Source organism: Schistocerca serialis, chromosome 3 (assembly GCF_023864345.2).
Source record: "Schistocerca serialis cubense isolate TAMUIC-IGC-003099 chromosome 3, iqSchSeri2.2, whole genome shotgun sequence".
Lineage (NCBI taxonomy): Eukaryota > Metazoa > Arthropoda > Insecta > Orthoptera > Acrididae > Schistocerca > Schistocerca serialis.
In genome coordinates this window covers 520,421,609-520,437,920 of record NC_064640.1, presented here as the reverse complement: position 1 = coordinate 520,437,920, position 16,312 = coordinate 520,421,609, and the positions used below count along the sequence as shown (strand labels likewise).

The 16,312-nt window shown below is 45.4% G+C and overlaps 1 protein-coding gene across 1 annotated transcript in view; it reads right to left on the bottom strand.

Moving 5' to 3' along the window:
* The window catches only part of LOC126470973 (angiotensin-converting enzyme-like), a 186,060-nt gene that overhangs the window by 160,866 nt on the left and 8,882 nt on the right, over positions 1 to 16,312 (bottom strand). The window contains exon 2 of the mRNA XM_050099019.1: positions 8,961 to 9,193. Within this exon, the coding sequence (XP_049954976.1) occupies positions 8,961 to 9,193 (233 nt within the window). The remainder of the gene's footprint in view (positions 1 to 8,960; positions 9,194 to 16,312) is intronic.

The window sequence follows — 16,312 nt, the reverse complement described above, 5'->3', positions numbered from 1 at the left end:
AAAAGAAAAAAAGACAGACTTTCTTTGATTAATATTAGCGATCGTATTCTTGGGTCAGTCTGATAAACAGAGAGTCGGACACATGCTAATACATTGGTATTAGTAAGTTTTAACCTCTATGACAATCATATGCAGTGTGGCGTTGTAGCGGCAGCTGAAGCCTAAAAAGCGAAGTTACCGAGCTAACGACGGTCAAGTAGAGCCTAACGCACACACTCGTCAATAGTTTTGGCAAAACAACGGGTAGTGATCATCGGGGCTCAGTTAGAGGCGAGGCTCATTACTGGAGACAATTCTACTCCATTCAATGTATTTCATAACGGAGACATGCCTGGAGACGCCCCGGACGGCTGTGGGATATCAACCCACCACACTGTTCGACGACCAGGAGTGATGATCACCGGTGCCATTTCTTTTCATAGCAGGACCCCATTGAACGTCATCCGCGGCGCCCTTACAGCACAGTGTTAAATCGACGATATTCTACGCCCCGTTTTGCGGTTCCTCATGGCAAGCCATCTTGGGCTTACATTTCAACAAGGTAATGCTCGTCTGCAAACGGGGAGAATTTCTACTGCGTGCCCTAGTGTTTGCCTAATCCTACCTTGGCCAGCTAGGTCGCCAGATCTCTTCTCAATTGAGAACATAAGGGCAAGGTCCCTTAACCATCACGGGATTTTGACCAACTGACGCGCCAATAGGACAGAATTCGGCACGATATACCTTAGGATGACATCCAGAAACTGTATCGATCATTGATAAGTCGAATAACTGCTTGCATTAGGGCCAGAGTTGTACCAAGGCGCGGCCGAGCGGTGTTAGGACCTACAGGTTCGAATCCTGACTCGGGCATGGAGGTGTGTGATGTCCTTAGGTTAGTTAGGTTTAAGTAGTTCTAAGTACTAGGGGACTGATGACCTCAGAAGTTTAGTCCCATACTGCTCAAAGCAACACGGCCGGCCGGTGTGGCCGAGCGGTTCTAGGCGTTTCAGTCCGGAACCGCGCGGCTACTACGGTCGCAGGTTCGAATCCTGCTTCGGGCATGGATGTGTGTGATGTCCTTAGGTTAGTTAGGTTTAAGTAGTTCTAAGCTCTAGAGGACTGATGACCTCAGATGTTAAGTGCCATAGTGCTCAGATCCATTTGAACCATTTTTTTGTACCAACGCATTACTGACTTGCTCAATTTGTGAAGCTCTTTCTCCCGAATAAATCATCAGATTTTTCTGAAACTTTAATCGTTTGCTTGTCTTTACATACATCACATCTGCCGATTTTCGCCTTATTCGGATAATTCTTCATGGTGTGTCGCTTTTCTTTGTTTTTTTTTTTTAAGTGTAAATTAAGAAGCCTCTCACCGGTACTGTCTATGCGAAGATTACAAGGAAACCGTCTCGATAATGCTGAGAGTCACACTCACAGAAACGTCGCGCCTTTTTGACGAGCAGGAAACTCGAGAAAAGAGAATTAATTCGACTCACTGTTACAGACAACAAAATCTTATACAGTATGTACCATTGATCCTGACGATATCAAGCAACTTTTTATCCAGGGTAAACCAATAGAAATGTACCAGTCAAATGGTTTTTAGCTGTCAGGAGGGCTTTAACCAGTATGATCTTCTTTCTTGTAGCTTTGTTGGTTACGAATATATAAATAGCATTAGTCTATATTAAATACGCAACGACCTTGCCGCAGTGGATACACCGGTTCCCGTGAGATAACCGAAGTTAAGCGCTGTTGGGCGTGGTCGGCACTTGGATGGGTGACCATTCAGGCCGCCATGCGCTGTTGCCATTTCTCGGGGTGCACTCAGCCTCGTGATGCCAATGGAGGAGCTACTCGACCGAATAGTAGCGGCTTCGTTCAAGAATGCCATCATAACGGCCGGGAGAGCGGTGTGCTGACCCAACGCCCCTCCTATCCGCATCCTCCTCTGAGGATGACACGGTGGTCGGATGGTCCCGGTAGGCCACTCGCGGCCTGAAGACGGAGTGCTATATTAAATACTACCGTATCGAGTGCTTGCTAAAATGTAATACCTCCGAATTTCTTATGTGAAAACTCTTACAGCTACCTAAATAAAATTTTTTGTTAAGATTGTACATCTTTATTCTTCATGTCCACATATTTCTTTCGCAACGTAATCACCCTGGTGACGAACACATTTCCTCCAACAACAGATCAGTTTATTCGTTCCGTTACTGCAGAATGTCTGACATCGTTGAGGGAGCCTCAGCCTCACCCCTGCGTGCACCGCTCCTGTCACAGTGAAGCCTTCGAAAATGTTCTTTCGAGGTTGGAAACAAATTAAAATCGGATCGGATTGACATATTTAGGTTACACACCGCCACGTTACATGCTGCAATGCGGAGCCCTTCAGTGGCAGACAGCTGTCATTATGTAGACATGAGGAATGGAGACGTAGACTGATAATAACGTTTGATATATTTGAAGAGCTTCACAAGTTTTCACATTAAAACTTCAGAGGCATTACTTTTCAGCACGCCCTCATATTCTTTTATTCGGCAGTCCACTTGCTCTCCTCAAGACCTGTTCAGAAACGTATCACAGTGTACCAATCATGCAAACATGACGTTGTTCAAAACGTAACACAGAAGTGATTTTGATTCCCCTGTACTAACATGTCGTGCAGGTACCCAGGGTGTCGAAATTCACCACTTGATAGAGATAAAAGTGAACAAATAAAAACACGACGAAAATGCACAACCGTCATTCCGTCGAGCGTCTTCAGCTGGAGATTCGTTTGGGAACAATGTGCGCCATCGAAGAGGAGGTTAAATGCCACCAATATCTTAAAAAGTGCGTTAGCAGAACAGTAACTGCAATAATGTTTCCTTAATTACAATACGGGCAAATGTAGTGCTGTACTGAGGCATTTTTAAAAGATTAGTTGTGTGTTGAAAAGACACTCCTTGATTAAAAACTTCATCATTGCTTTCCTTTTACTGTGACAGAAACTAGGCGTAAAGCTACTCTGGCAGAGAAATTCTACAGAGCACACTATCAAGTAAACACCTTTCCCACATAAGTTTTCTCGCCTTGTTATGACGCTGAAAGAAACGGAAAGTTTCGACCCAAGGCATCGTTATTGGCATTGAACTTGCACAGGTGAAGCCGCAAAAGTTAATGCTGTCACTTCTGTTGCAATGAATCCTCATGAGGCCTCTATACAGCTTGAACAGACGATTGGTATTCCTAAAACCTGTACACACCACATCCCTAACACGTCACCAGTTCCATCCTTATAATGTACGTTTACACCACTAACTGCATCGTGATGATTTCCTGAATAATGTACAAATGAATCAGTGGGAATAGCAGCAAATGCTGTCCAGCCACAACTTCGTCTCCAACATTCTTTTTAGTGATGAACTCTCCTTCTTAACCAAAGGAAATATCATGCATTATTGAGCCAACGAAAACCCATGGTTGCTTAGACATATAGAACATCATCGTCAGTGGAGAGTTAAGGTCTGGCGTGGGATGCTTATTACTACAGTTATTGGCCCTTATTTCATTATTGCTAACCGAAACAGCAGGGCATATGCCAGTTTTCTCACACGAGTTCTTCCTCGCCTTCTGGATAAAGTGCCGTTGTGTGCGATGGATGTTCAGCACAGAATGCCTTGCGTGCTCGTCGTTTTCTGCGCCGAAGGTATCCTGTCAGATGTAATGTTCGTGGAGAAACAGTGGACTGGCGTACTCAGTCTCCTGACTCAACATTTCTGGACATTTCTCTTTGATGATACATAAAAAAGTCTATCATGAAAGACCAAGCAGGAACGTACTGTGCTTGCTTGCAATTCACTTCACCAGGCAACATTTGAACCAGCGATGGATTTTTTTCATCGAAGGTGTGGCCAGTATATTACTGTCCGTGGCTGAAAGTTCTGCCACTTTTTGTGCCCATAATGGATCGCAGTACTACAAAATTGTTTTAAAGACGCCGGTTTCTGTTCCTTTTTAAGCTGACTGTTGTGTTCATGGGAACACGTGATAAGTTTATGAACAGGTTTTTCGGAGAAGAAGAAGATTACCATGAGGCGAATCAAGCGCTGTATCATTGTAAGGGATACAGGGGCGAGTGACTGTGCCGGGGCTTACCCCAGTTAACTACTACCAGCGCGACGTCCATCATAACACGCCTGTGCTTAACATATAAAGGATTGCACCATAATTCAGGGATGAAATTAATATAACTTTTCCATAGTTCGTCAGTTTATGCTTGAGTATTTTAATGTCAACCGTAAAGTTTCAGAATGATCAAATGAATATGTTAGGCAAAATATACAATCTTAAGAAAAAATAAGTGGCGCTCAGTAATAAAATTATAAAGCTAAGAATTGTCCATAATATGCAAATATGTGTATTTATTAGAAGTTACAAGTCTAGCTTGATCACAGCAATATTTTGATTAAAATAGGCATTGTTACGAAAAATTGAAACCACTAAATATTAGACTCAGAAAGCTGAAAATTCGTATGCAGCCTCATTTTTTTGTAAAAACATCAAGTGTGTGACATAAATAAGCTGCCTTTATTAATTTTTCAAGTTACTTACTAAAAACAAAATGACAGCTAGGGGTGGGTACAGGGGGAGGAAGGGGAGAGGCAGGGAGAGAGACTGGGAGTGGGTGGCTAGTGTCTCGGAGGGAGGCTTTGGATTTGCTGGCTAAGAAGACAGGGAAGAGGGGAGGTAGGTATATGGTCTAGGCAAGCAATGCACGATTGTAGGGGCCGATGGGAAGCGGCAAACACTGCAGACGACCTGCAGATTGCAGTTGGAGGGGAACGATAGGATGGAGGAAGTGAAACCTGTTGAGTGGAGCGCTGCAACAGTGAGTTAGCTGAGACTGAGTCCAGGGCAATTATGGGCAGTTTTGAAGTGACCATTCATCCTGGAGGTTGACATGTAGACATAAAAAGCTCTCCAGTGTTATAGCAGAGTTGATATATTACATGGCTGCTTTCACAGTTGGCCCCGCCTCTGTTGTGGTAGGAAAAGCCTGTAACAGGAGTGGAGTAGGAGGTGCTGGGTACATTGTGAGAGGGAGTGGCATAGGGATGGACTAAGATGTGTAGACCTGGTAGTCCACAGAAAACTAATTTATAAGGGTGAGATGGATATGGGCATGACGTCTCTCATTTCACTGCAGGATGAGTTAAAATCAGTGCTCTGGTGAAGAATATGGTTTAGTTGTTCCATTCCTATGTGATACTGGGTGACAAGTGGGGCACACCTTTTTAGCTGATTCTTGAGTGCGGTAGGAGGATTGGGGGTGTATGATGATATGGCACAAGAAATCTGTTTGTGTATTATGTTTGGAAGTATTACCTGTCTGTGAAAGCCTTCATGAGACCTACAGCATGCTGGGCAAGGAAGTTCTCATCAATGCAGATACATATTCCATGGTTGACTACAGTGTATAGGAGCGATTTTTTTGTATGGGAGGTATGCTAGCTATAAAATGCAAGTAAAGTTAGTGGTCAGCAGGTTTAATATGGTCAGGATGCAGATGGTAAGGTGTATGAGGAATGAGATGGCGGATATGGAGAATGAAGTATATTGGGAGAGGTAGTGTCTAAGAGTGGTAAGGACATGGGCATTAGGGATGTTGGTATATAGGGATGAGGCATCAACAGTGAGGAGTAGGTATCCAGGAGGTAAACGGGTGTGGATGGTAGAAAGTTGGGGAAGGAAGTGGTTAGCATCTTTGACCTGGGGGAATGGGTTTTGGGCAACTCGTTGGGATGTTGGTCAAGAAGAATGGAAAATCTTTCAGCTGGAACATGACAACAACGTGCAGAGGGGTGTCCAGAATTGTTGGGTTCATGGATTTTGGGGAGTACGTAGAAGGTGAGTGTTTGGAGTACTGTCGAGGTGAAGTGGGAGAGAAGGTCCTATGGATTTGGGATTGGAGTTTATGTTGGACAACCTTTTAGATGGAGGAGACAGACATTTGCAGAGTCCTTCTGTCAGAAAGTCACTGCAACTCATCATGACTGTTGTGGAGACCTTGTCTGCAGGAAGGATGATCAGGTCACTATCAGTTTTCACATTGTGTATGGCTGTCCTTTCTTCTGCTGTAAGGTTAGTATTCTTGGGAAAGGACCTGAGAAAGGATAGTGATGCCAGTTTGGAGGTAAGGAACTCATGGTAGGCGATCATGGGGTGAGTAGGTGGGAGGAGAATAGGGTCACAGTTGGATTATGGTATGAACTGGGAGAGAAAGTGCTGAAAGTTGGGATAAGTTGGCTTAACTTGCAGTAACTGGTTCCAGAGAAGTGCCAGCACTGTAGGATAAAGAGGAAGTAGAGTAGGTCTCTGAAAAGTCCAACGTGATTAAACTTGTCTCTATGGTAGGCCTTTGGATAACGGAAACAATTTTTTGCCTCCAGTCTCTTGAACCAAAGTCAGTCGAATCTCAACACTGTCTTCTGCCTCTAGCAGTTCATACAACCATCCTGCAATGACCCTTCCCCACTCCCCTCCCTACAACCACCTCTTGTCACCTTCCAGGAATTTCTTACTTCCAACTTAGCATCAACATCCTTCCCCAGGTCCCTTCCCAAATACACGAATTTTTCCACAGAAGAAAGAACAGCCATAAACGATCTGGAAACTGATCCCTACCTAATCATCCTACCTGCAGACAAAGGTTTCACCACTGTTGTGATGAGTTGCATTAATGGAAGCTTTCTGCCAGCTGTCTGAGTCCTCCACCAACAACCTCTGTCCAGCTAATCCCATTCGCGAAATCCAACATAAACTCCAGTTCCTACTGAAATTCTTAAATCTTTCCCAAAACCTCTCACCTGACTTTCTCTCTCCCCTTGCCCCAAGAACACCCTGCACACTAACCTTCTACAGGCTCCTGAAAATCCAAAAACCTAACAATCCTGGATACCTCACTGAAGCTAGTTATTGTGCACCCACTGAAAGAATTTCCCCTCCTCTTGACCAACATGTCCAATCAACAGTCCGAAACCTAAGAGCTCACATCAAAGACACCAACTACTTCCTTCTCCAACTTCCTATCATCGATATCCATTTACCTCCTGGATTCCTACTCATTACTGACGATGCCACTTCCCTATACACCAAAATCCCTCATGCCCATGGGCTTGCCGCTGCCGAAAACTACCTCTCCTAACTTCCTTAAGACTCTAATCTTAGCACCTCGTTTCTCATACCCCTTAACAACTATATCATCACTCACAACTACCTTTCCTTTGAAGGGAAGGTATACAAACAAGTCAATGGAACAGCCATCAGAGGCCTCTAGGCACCCTCCTATGGCAAATTGATTATAGACGATGTAGAGGAAACCTTCCCACCCTCCCAAAACTCACAACACCTAGTCTGATTCAGGTTTATTGATGACATCTTCATGATCTCCACTCAGGGCCAAGACAGCCTATCAACTTTCTTTCACAATCTCAACACCTTTTCCATCCACGTTACTTGGTCCTCCTCTACTCTATGTGACATTTTCCTGGATGTTGTACTCCACATCTCTGACGGCTTCTTCCACATCTCTTACTACATTAAACCCACAAACCACCTACAGTACTTGCATTTTGACAGCTGCCATCCCTTTCAATTAAAAAAAAAAACTGAATGAAACTTTCACAGGAGAACTGTGAAGTTAGGAAGGTTGGAGACGAGGTACTGGCGGAAGTAGAATTGTGAGGACGGGTCGTGGGTCGTGCTTGGGTAGCTCAGTTGATAGAGCACTTGCCCGCGAAAGGCAAAGCTCCCGAGTTCGAGTCTCGGTCTGGCACACAATATTAATCTGCCAGGAAGTTTAAAAAAATTCCTCCCATACAACTCACAGGCGACATATCTGCAGTGATGAGAACTCGCTTGTCTAGTGTGCTGACGGACTCAAGAAGACTTTCACAGATGGGCAATACCTCCAAACCTAGTCCACAAACGTATTTCCCATGCCATATCATGCACAGCCCCAGGTCTCCCATCAACCCCAAGGTCAGCAGTATCACCCTGGACTGATTCAACTAAACCACATCATTTACCAGGGCTTTGATTATTTCTCATCCTGTCCTGAAATGATCCCTGTAGCATATCAAGGTGCAAGATCTGACAAATACACCCACCCAGTACTTTCTACTCCAGTCCTGTCAAAGACTTACCCTAACCCATCAGAGGCTGCGCCATCTGTGAAGGCACCCAACCAACTGTCCACCAGCATGAAAGGCCATTGCCAAATTGTGGCTTACAACAAAGTTGACCTCGGAGTGGCACAGCATACAGCTGAGCACAAGTTCAGCTTCAATGACTGCCTCACAACCTGGGCCATCTGGATCCTTCCCACCATTACCAGCTTCTCTGAACTACGCAGTTGGGTTTCATTCTTACAACACGGTCTCAACTCCCATAATAATCCTTCCCTCAGTCTAAAGGAACACATTGTCCCCACACCCTCCACCCAATAGTTTGCCCTATCTCCGTTCTGTCATCCCCTCCCAGCTCACGATGTCACGTCGCCTCCAGTGTGCGCCGCTCCCCACTGGCCCTTACATTTGTGCACTAAATGTCTAACCCATATACCTACTAACCCTCCCTCCCACATTCCTAGCTGGCAAACCGCTGCCTTTCTCGGAGTCACAAGGCACACATTACCAGTTCCTCTCCCTGCCTCTCACCACCCTCCCACTGTACTCACCCCTAATTGACATTATCTGCACGACAATCATTCCACCTCCCGCATCACGCCTGATTTACGTTCTCACTGCCCCTGACAGACGCCTAAACAGTCAAAGTTCCTTGTACGACTGAAATTTTCGGTGTATTAGAAAATACTCTGTAGACTTTTGCATGGATATCAGCTGTCATATCGGTATCAATCGAATTTCACTAATGTAGTAACGTAATGAAGCATACAGATGTTACTGAAATATACAAGAGGTTACTCACGTCTGCGCTTGGCGGCAGTGTTCATGAGAATGACGAGCTTCCTGAAGATTGACCTGGATGGGCGGCCCACTGTGTCTCGCCACGACACCCACGCCCATTCCAGAAACTCCGGCTGCCGAGAATTTTGCATGGCTCTCTCCAGCTGCTCGTCCCCCACGTAGCAGCGGCCGTTGTAGCACATGCTGGCCGATGTGTACACTTGCTGCAACTGGTTGCTCAGGTTTGCGTATTCCCTGCAATCATACGTGGACCGTCACACTACTGTAGACACAATGGAAATCTGACTGCCAAGGGCGCTGCAATTCTGCGTCTCCTGGTAGCAAGAAATGTTCATCGTGTCACATGCTGGCCGGCCCGTAGAGGTGCTGCAGATGGTTGCTCCGCTGTGCCTGCTCCCTGAAATCATACATCGCACATGATGGCAGCCCCGCTACCAAGCTCAGTAAACAGAACTCTCGCTCTTGGGAACACTACAAGGTGTGCTCGGCTCTGCATCCCCATGGTACCCGTGACCAGCACAGCAGAAGGTGGCGGACGTATGAATTTGCAGCACCCGGTTTCGCAACTGTGTGGACTCCAGCAACTCTACACCGTCTGTCAAAAAGTTTCGAGACTGGATCAACAAAAAATAGAAAAAAATTAAGATGTTGATTTTCATTCTTCGGATGTTCTACATTATCTCCCTCCCTTGAGACAACTTACAGAAATTCCATATTACCCTGTGAAACTGTCAGAAAAGTCCTTCTTTGGGATGCTAATCGAATCGCACGTCACCTTGGTTTGAAAGTCGCTTTTGTAGTCAGTGTTTCACTCATGTCACAATAGGCCTTCACACGGCCTTGTTTATGTTTCGGATTCAAGGTGTGCCGGCGAGATTATACACTTTCCTCTCCTTCTAAAAATTCTGGAGAATGTCGCGAACACTTGACTGAGGGATGTTAATCTATTGAGTTGTTGCATGCTATGCCACTATCCAGACCATCACACAGGAATTCCAAACTGCAGCAGGATCCACTGCTAGTACTATGACAGTTAGGCGGGAGGTGAGGAAATTTGGATTTCATGCTCGAGCGGCTGCTCATAAGCCGCACATTACGCCGGTAGATGCCAAACGAGGCCTCGCTTGGTGTTGGGAGCATAAACATTGGACAATTGAACAGTGGGAAAACGTTGGGTGGAGTGACGAATCACAGTACACAATGTGGCGATCCGATTGCAGGGTGTGAGTATGGCGAATGCCCGGTGAACGTCATTTGCCAGCGTGTGTAGTGCCAAAAGTAAATTTCGGAGGCGGCGGTGTTATGGTGTGGTCGTGTTTTTCATGGAAAGGGGTTGCACGCCTTGTTGTTTTGAGTGGCACTATCACAGCATTGGCCCACATTGATGTTTTAAACACCTTCTTGCTTCCCACTGTTGAAGAGCAATTCGGGGATAGCGATTGCATCTTTCAACACGATCAAGCACCTGTTCATAATGCACTGCCTATGGTGGAGTGGTTACACGACAATAGCATCCCAGTAATAGACTGACCTGCACAGAGTCCTGACGTGAATCCTATAGAACACCTGTGGGATTTTTTGGAACGCCGACTCTGTGCCAGTCCTCAACGACCAACATCGATACCTCTGCTCAGTGCAGCGCTTCGTGAAGAATAGGGTGCCATTCCCAAAGAAACCTCCCAGCACATGATTGAACGTATGGGCCAACACCATATTGAATTCCAGCATTATTGATGGAGGGCGCTACGAACTTATAAGTCATTTCCAGCCAGGTCTCCAGATACTTTCGATCACATAGTGTATGTATTACACTTCACAAAATAGACATCGTCGACATTCGAGAAATGTCCAAAACAAACCATTAACTTGCACCATGAACACTGAATGAAAAATGGCGTGCAACAGCGATCACAAATGTACGCACCATCAAGATCGAAGGCGAACTGCTTGGGAACTACAAACCATGCAGGACGTTCATCTAGGTACCCACTCTTAAACAATGCCTATAGAATCATATTGGTGTGACGGGCTGAAGGGAACTGATGGAATGTGATTTCATGCAGCGGAATGACGAACAGTATCTCGTGAAGCTTACCGTGAAACGCTATCCTTTATGGTGTAGCTGAAGATAGTGTGATAATATGTTTCAAAGGTACGGATAAAAACAAACATCTAGAGGCTGAATTTGTCCAGTGGGTCCAAATGGTATGAGCTACAATGTCGCACACTTTTCAGGAGAGATTGTTTGCTCTAAGTGGGTATTATTTTTATATGCAGACGAGGAATCATGCAAAAACAAGTTATTTTGACCAAGTTTTAGCCGAAAGCGATGCTCATGCCGTAGTTGTAGTTTCTTTCTTTCATTTACCTACTCTTGATTGCTGTGACGTAAATATTACCTACTGCCATTGCAAGACCACGGATACGAATAAGATTTGTAGGGGGCAGAGCACCTCCAGCTTCTCGCAGTACAGTAAGTAACATTTCAGCCAATTTACCATTCATATTAACAGTCGGCATAGTTGTATACGAATGCGTTAAGTCATCGATGTTAGTTGATCTTGATACCATTTTCTTGGTACCTCTACTTTCCAGGGCTCCTTTCGTATACGTTTCCTCCTGAAATCCCGACAGGTCGGAGGTGAAAACAGATTCCTTACTGAACGATGCGATAAGTTTCTCTATCTCACACAAATTTTCGGGCCGATTCTACAGTTTGCTGTGCATCGTCAAGTTGACGCTTTGTTTGGAAATTCGTTATCTTATATCTTCCAGCTCCGTAGCAATGTTTTAAGTTATGAAACTATTCCCTTGAAATCACTGTAGTATATGTTGTGCACAATTTTATGTACATAATGTAGTAGGTCACTATCATGCACATTCGGTAAATCGATCATCCTTGGAACGCGCAGACACCAGTTTTTGTAACAAGTGCGCCTTGTTCTCTCTTGAATTTGCGTAGATTTTCCTTATGCACTACACGGTCATATTGCTTCAGACTTATTCGAAATCAGTTCATAACTGTTTTTCTTTTTTTTTTTTTTTTACTATTCTGCAGATGAACTTCGATGAACACAATTATGATTAGTACCCGCTTCTTAGATAACGATTATCCTTTACTACGTTGCATTGGAGACGGGATTTGTGGCTCCCTATACGACAAGGATGTTGAAATACGTGGCGAGACACCTGTTCAGTATCACTTCCACTTGTTAAGCAGGTATCGTCATAATTGTACTACTCGTGTACATTGTGCGTACAGTCGGGCGTGAACGATATCACACATTCCACTGGCTCTTCTTGCAGAAACGCTATTATTTCATGTGTCACTTCTTTCTCACTCTGTGAAATTTCTTGGGTTTCTTTATGAGGAAATATCAAGTTCAGCAACTGTTGTTGTAGGTATAATGCAATGTGTGGTTTATTTAACGTTGTCTTTGTTCTTATTTGTATTATCACTAGTAGCACTGTTGTGAGTAACTCGCCAGTTAAGCATTTCAGCTACACTCTGTAACGTGATCACCAGTAGATACCTTCAATCCCGCCTGGTTGCATGACAGACAATAAGTGGGGTATCAAATGAGGTAAGCATTATTGACCTTTTGCGACCCCCCATTCAGGGGGTTCCTCGTGAGAAAATCAGTGCAGAGTGCGAGCGGCAGGAGATGAGCCCGTCGACATAATGAATTGATCAGCTGGCATGTAGCCAGGGCTAGAGCAACAGGTTGTTGCCTCCCCGTTTCATGCTGTTACTCTAAAGCGCACGCAGGAAGCGCTCCCCTTTAACCAAATCGTGAATGGTGCGCGCTAAGAATGGCTGTCTCCGTATGACCCTGAAATTCTCTACGTTACCGTCATGATCATTTCAGAAGATATGCGTAGAATGAAGCAATATCTTCCTTACTCTTCCTGAAACGTCTGATCTCTGAAAGTTAACGCTAGTAGTCCATGTGATACATAACGCCATTCTTGTAGCATTTGCCACTAGAGTTTGATAGGCATGTCCCTGATTGTGTCACTCTACTTAGCGAACTCGCGACGCAACGCACAGTTTTTCTTTTGATCCTCTCTATCTTCCCTACTAATTCTGCCACGTAAGAGCCCACACTGACGAGCAAAGCTCAACAATCAGTCGGGCGAAAGTTTCGAAACCATCGTGGGTGAACTACATTTCCACAGGTGTCTTCTACTTAAATTCAATCAAGTCTCTGCTTTTCATGCAACTAATTTTATGTAATTACTCCACTTTCGATCATTGTGAACGTTAAGTCTACCTGTTATATCGTTACTATTGTTTAGAGAAATTACTCGCCGAAAGTGTAATAATAATAATAATAAGCGTATGGCATTGGTGGCCGGGAGACCCCTCGCGGGGCGGTTCGGCCGCCACTCCACAAGTTCTTTAACGCCACTACGGCAACTTGCGAGTGAATGAGGATGAAGTGATGATGAAATACACACAACACCCAGTCATCTCGAAGCAGAGAAAATCCCTGACCCCGCCAGGAATCGAACCCAGGACCCCGTGTGGGGGAAGCAAAATCGCTACCGCAAGACAACGAGCCGTGGACGCCGAAAGTGTTATCGAACACTAACTTGCCTTTCCTAACTGTAGTATATGCAGGACTAAGCCCCTGCATATTCGGCCACCGTGTTTCTTGGATATGCTTCGCGGCCTAATCGCGACCTCACTTTCATGGTTACCTTTCCAAGTGACGGCGTGCCTGTTTTCCTCTCCACAAGTACACTACTGGCTGTTAAAATTACTACAGTACGACGATGACGTGCTATAGACGCGAAATTTAACCGACAGGATGAAGATGCGGTGATATGCAAATTATTAGCTTTTCAGAGCATTCACACAAGGTTGGCGCCGGTGGCGACACGTAAACCGTGCTGACATGAGGAAAGTTTCCAACCGATTTCTCATACACAAACACCAGTTGACCGGCGTTGCATGGCGAAACAATGTTGTGATGCCTCGTGTAAGGAGGAGAAATGCGTACCATCACGTTTCCGACTTTGATAAAGGTCGGATTGTAGCCTATCGCGATTGCGGTTTATCGTACCACGACATTGGTGCTCTCGTAGGTCGAGATCCAATGACTGTTAGCAGAATATGGAATCGGTGGGTTTCAGGAGGGTAATACGGATCACCGTGCTGGATCCGAACGGCCTCGTTTCACTAGCAGTCGAGATTACAGGCATCTTATCAGCATGGCTGTAACGGGTCGTGGAGCCACGTCTCGATCCCTGAGTCAACGGATGGGGACGTTTGCAAGACAACAACCATCTGCACGCTCAGTTCGACGACGTTTGCAGCAGCATGGACTATCAACTCGGAAGCCATGGCTGCGGTTACCCTTGACGCTGCATCACAGACAGGAGCGCCTGCGATGGTGTACTCAACGACGAACCTGGGTGCACAAATGGCAAAACGTCAATTTTTCGGATGAATCCACGTTCTTTTTACAGCATCATTTCTGCAGGATAATACATGACTGCATGTTTCAGGTCCTGTACGGGCCTTTCTGGATACAGAAAATGTTCGACTGCTGCCCTGGCCAGCACATTGTCCAGATCTCTCACCAACTGGAAACGTCTGGTCAATGGTGGCCGAGCAACTGGCTTGTCACAATACGCCAGTCACTACTGTTGATGAACTGTGGTATCGTGTTGAAGCTGCATGGGCAGCTGTACCTGTACACGCCATCAAAGCTCTGTTTGACTCTATGCCCAGGCGCATCTAGCCGTTACTACTGCCAGAGGTGGTTGTTCTGGGTGCTGATTTCTCAGGATCTATGCACCCAAATTGCGTGAAAATGTAATCACATGTCAGTTCTAGTATAATATATTTGTCCAATGAATTCCCATTTATCATCTGCATTTCTTCTTCGTGTAGCAATTTTAATGGCCAGTAGTGTACTTACGTCACCACCGAGCCCTCTTCGGCCAGTTCAACTGCGGCTTCGAGACGTATCGTCAGCCAAGCAGTGAAACTACGCCAGGGACCCCGACGCCTGCAGCAGCTGCAACACCACCAGCATTGTGGCCTGGCGCCGTCACCGGGCAACCAGGCACTGCTGCGGTACCACCGATCCGGAAGCCACGCTTCCACCGCTCGTCGCCTCTACCGACGACCAAGACTTCGTCCCTGTGTGTACTGGCTACGTAATCGCCATTTCTGTTGTAGTCTTGAATCGTCTCAGAAGGACATTTCCACTTCTAATGCATGTGTGGACTTCGTCCTCAGACTGTACTACATTGAATCGTGTCCAATAAACAGAATTACTTAAAGCGTGCCATTCTGTTAGTGCTTTAGTCCCCCAATTGTCAGGACAGTTCAATAACTGACGGCATATCTCAGGATCGTGATCTCCGTTGGGTAATTAGGGGGAAGACAGTCTGGGTGACTACTTTTTATTAATTCATTTATTTATTTATTATTCATCGATCTGCCTTGCAAGTCTTCTGCAGATCTGGTGCTGAAAGATGCAGTTCTTTGGCAGTGGGACTTACCTCTAAGTACCACTCAATGTGGCTTTCACTTATATATAATAAATAAGTTAGTGTTTATTATGTAGAGTGTCAACTGGCAGTGACCGCACCAAATGTCGTCTTTTCGGACGAGTCCTGGTTCCATGTACATCATCAACATGGTCGTATCCATATGTGGAGGCTTCGAGGAGAACAAAAGTTACACGACTGGATTGGATTCGTCATCGTCAGACAGTCCCGGGTGTTATTGGGTACGCAACACGATCACTTCCGGTTCGGATAGAGTGTAACTTGGAGAGCAACCATTACATTTCCACCGTGTTATGGTGGTGGATTGCCTTATCTTCGATGTCTCCGTGACGTTATCTTTCAGCAAGATAACGCAAGACTACATGTTGCCTCTATTGTCCTGACATACCTCGATACAGAGGGAATTTGACTGGCCTGCACTTTCGCCGGGCCTCTCACTCATTGAAAACATACGGTCATGGGCGCCGAGAGAGTGGCACACCACCACTCGCCAGCCACGACTGATGAACCTGTCAGCCAAGCTCAGTTCTATTACACGTCAAGCTGGGTTATGGCCATTGTTGCAGCCATGGGTGGCCGCTCAGTGTACTAGACTTCACAGCCTGTATATCCCAATATCACCTAAAGATTTAATAATGTATTCTCCCTACTATTCTGTATACGTGTAGTAAGTAAAATTTGCTATCCTTCCATGTATTGCAGTTTTCATTACGATAAGTGTATACAGCGAACAGGAACAGTGCTTGAACCTTCTGAAGGGGTACCGCAGAAGTCAATTTTACATCCGACTATTTCCTCCTTGTAACAGCGACGTGTGAACTGCAA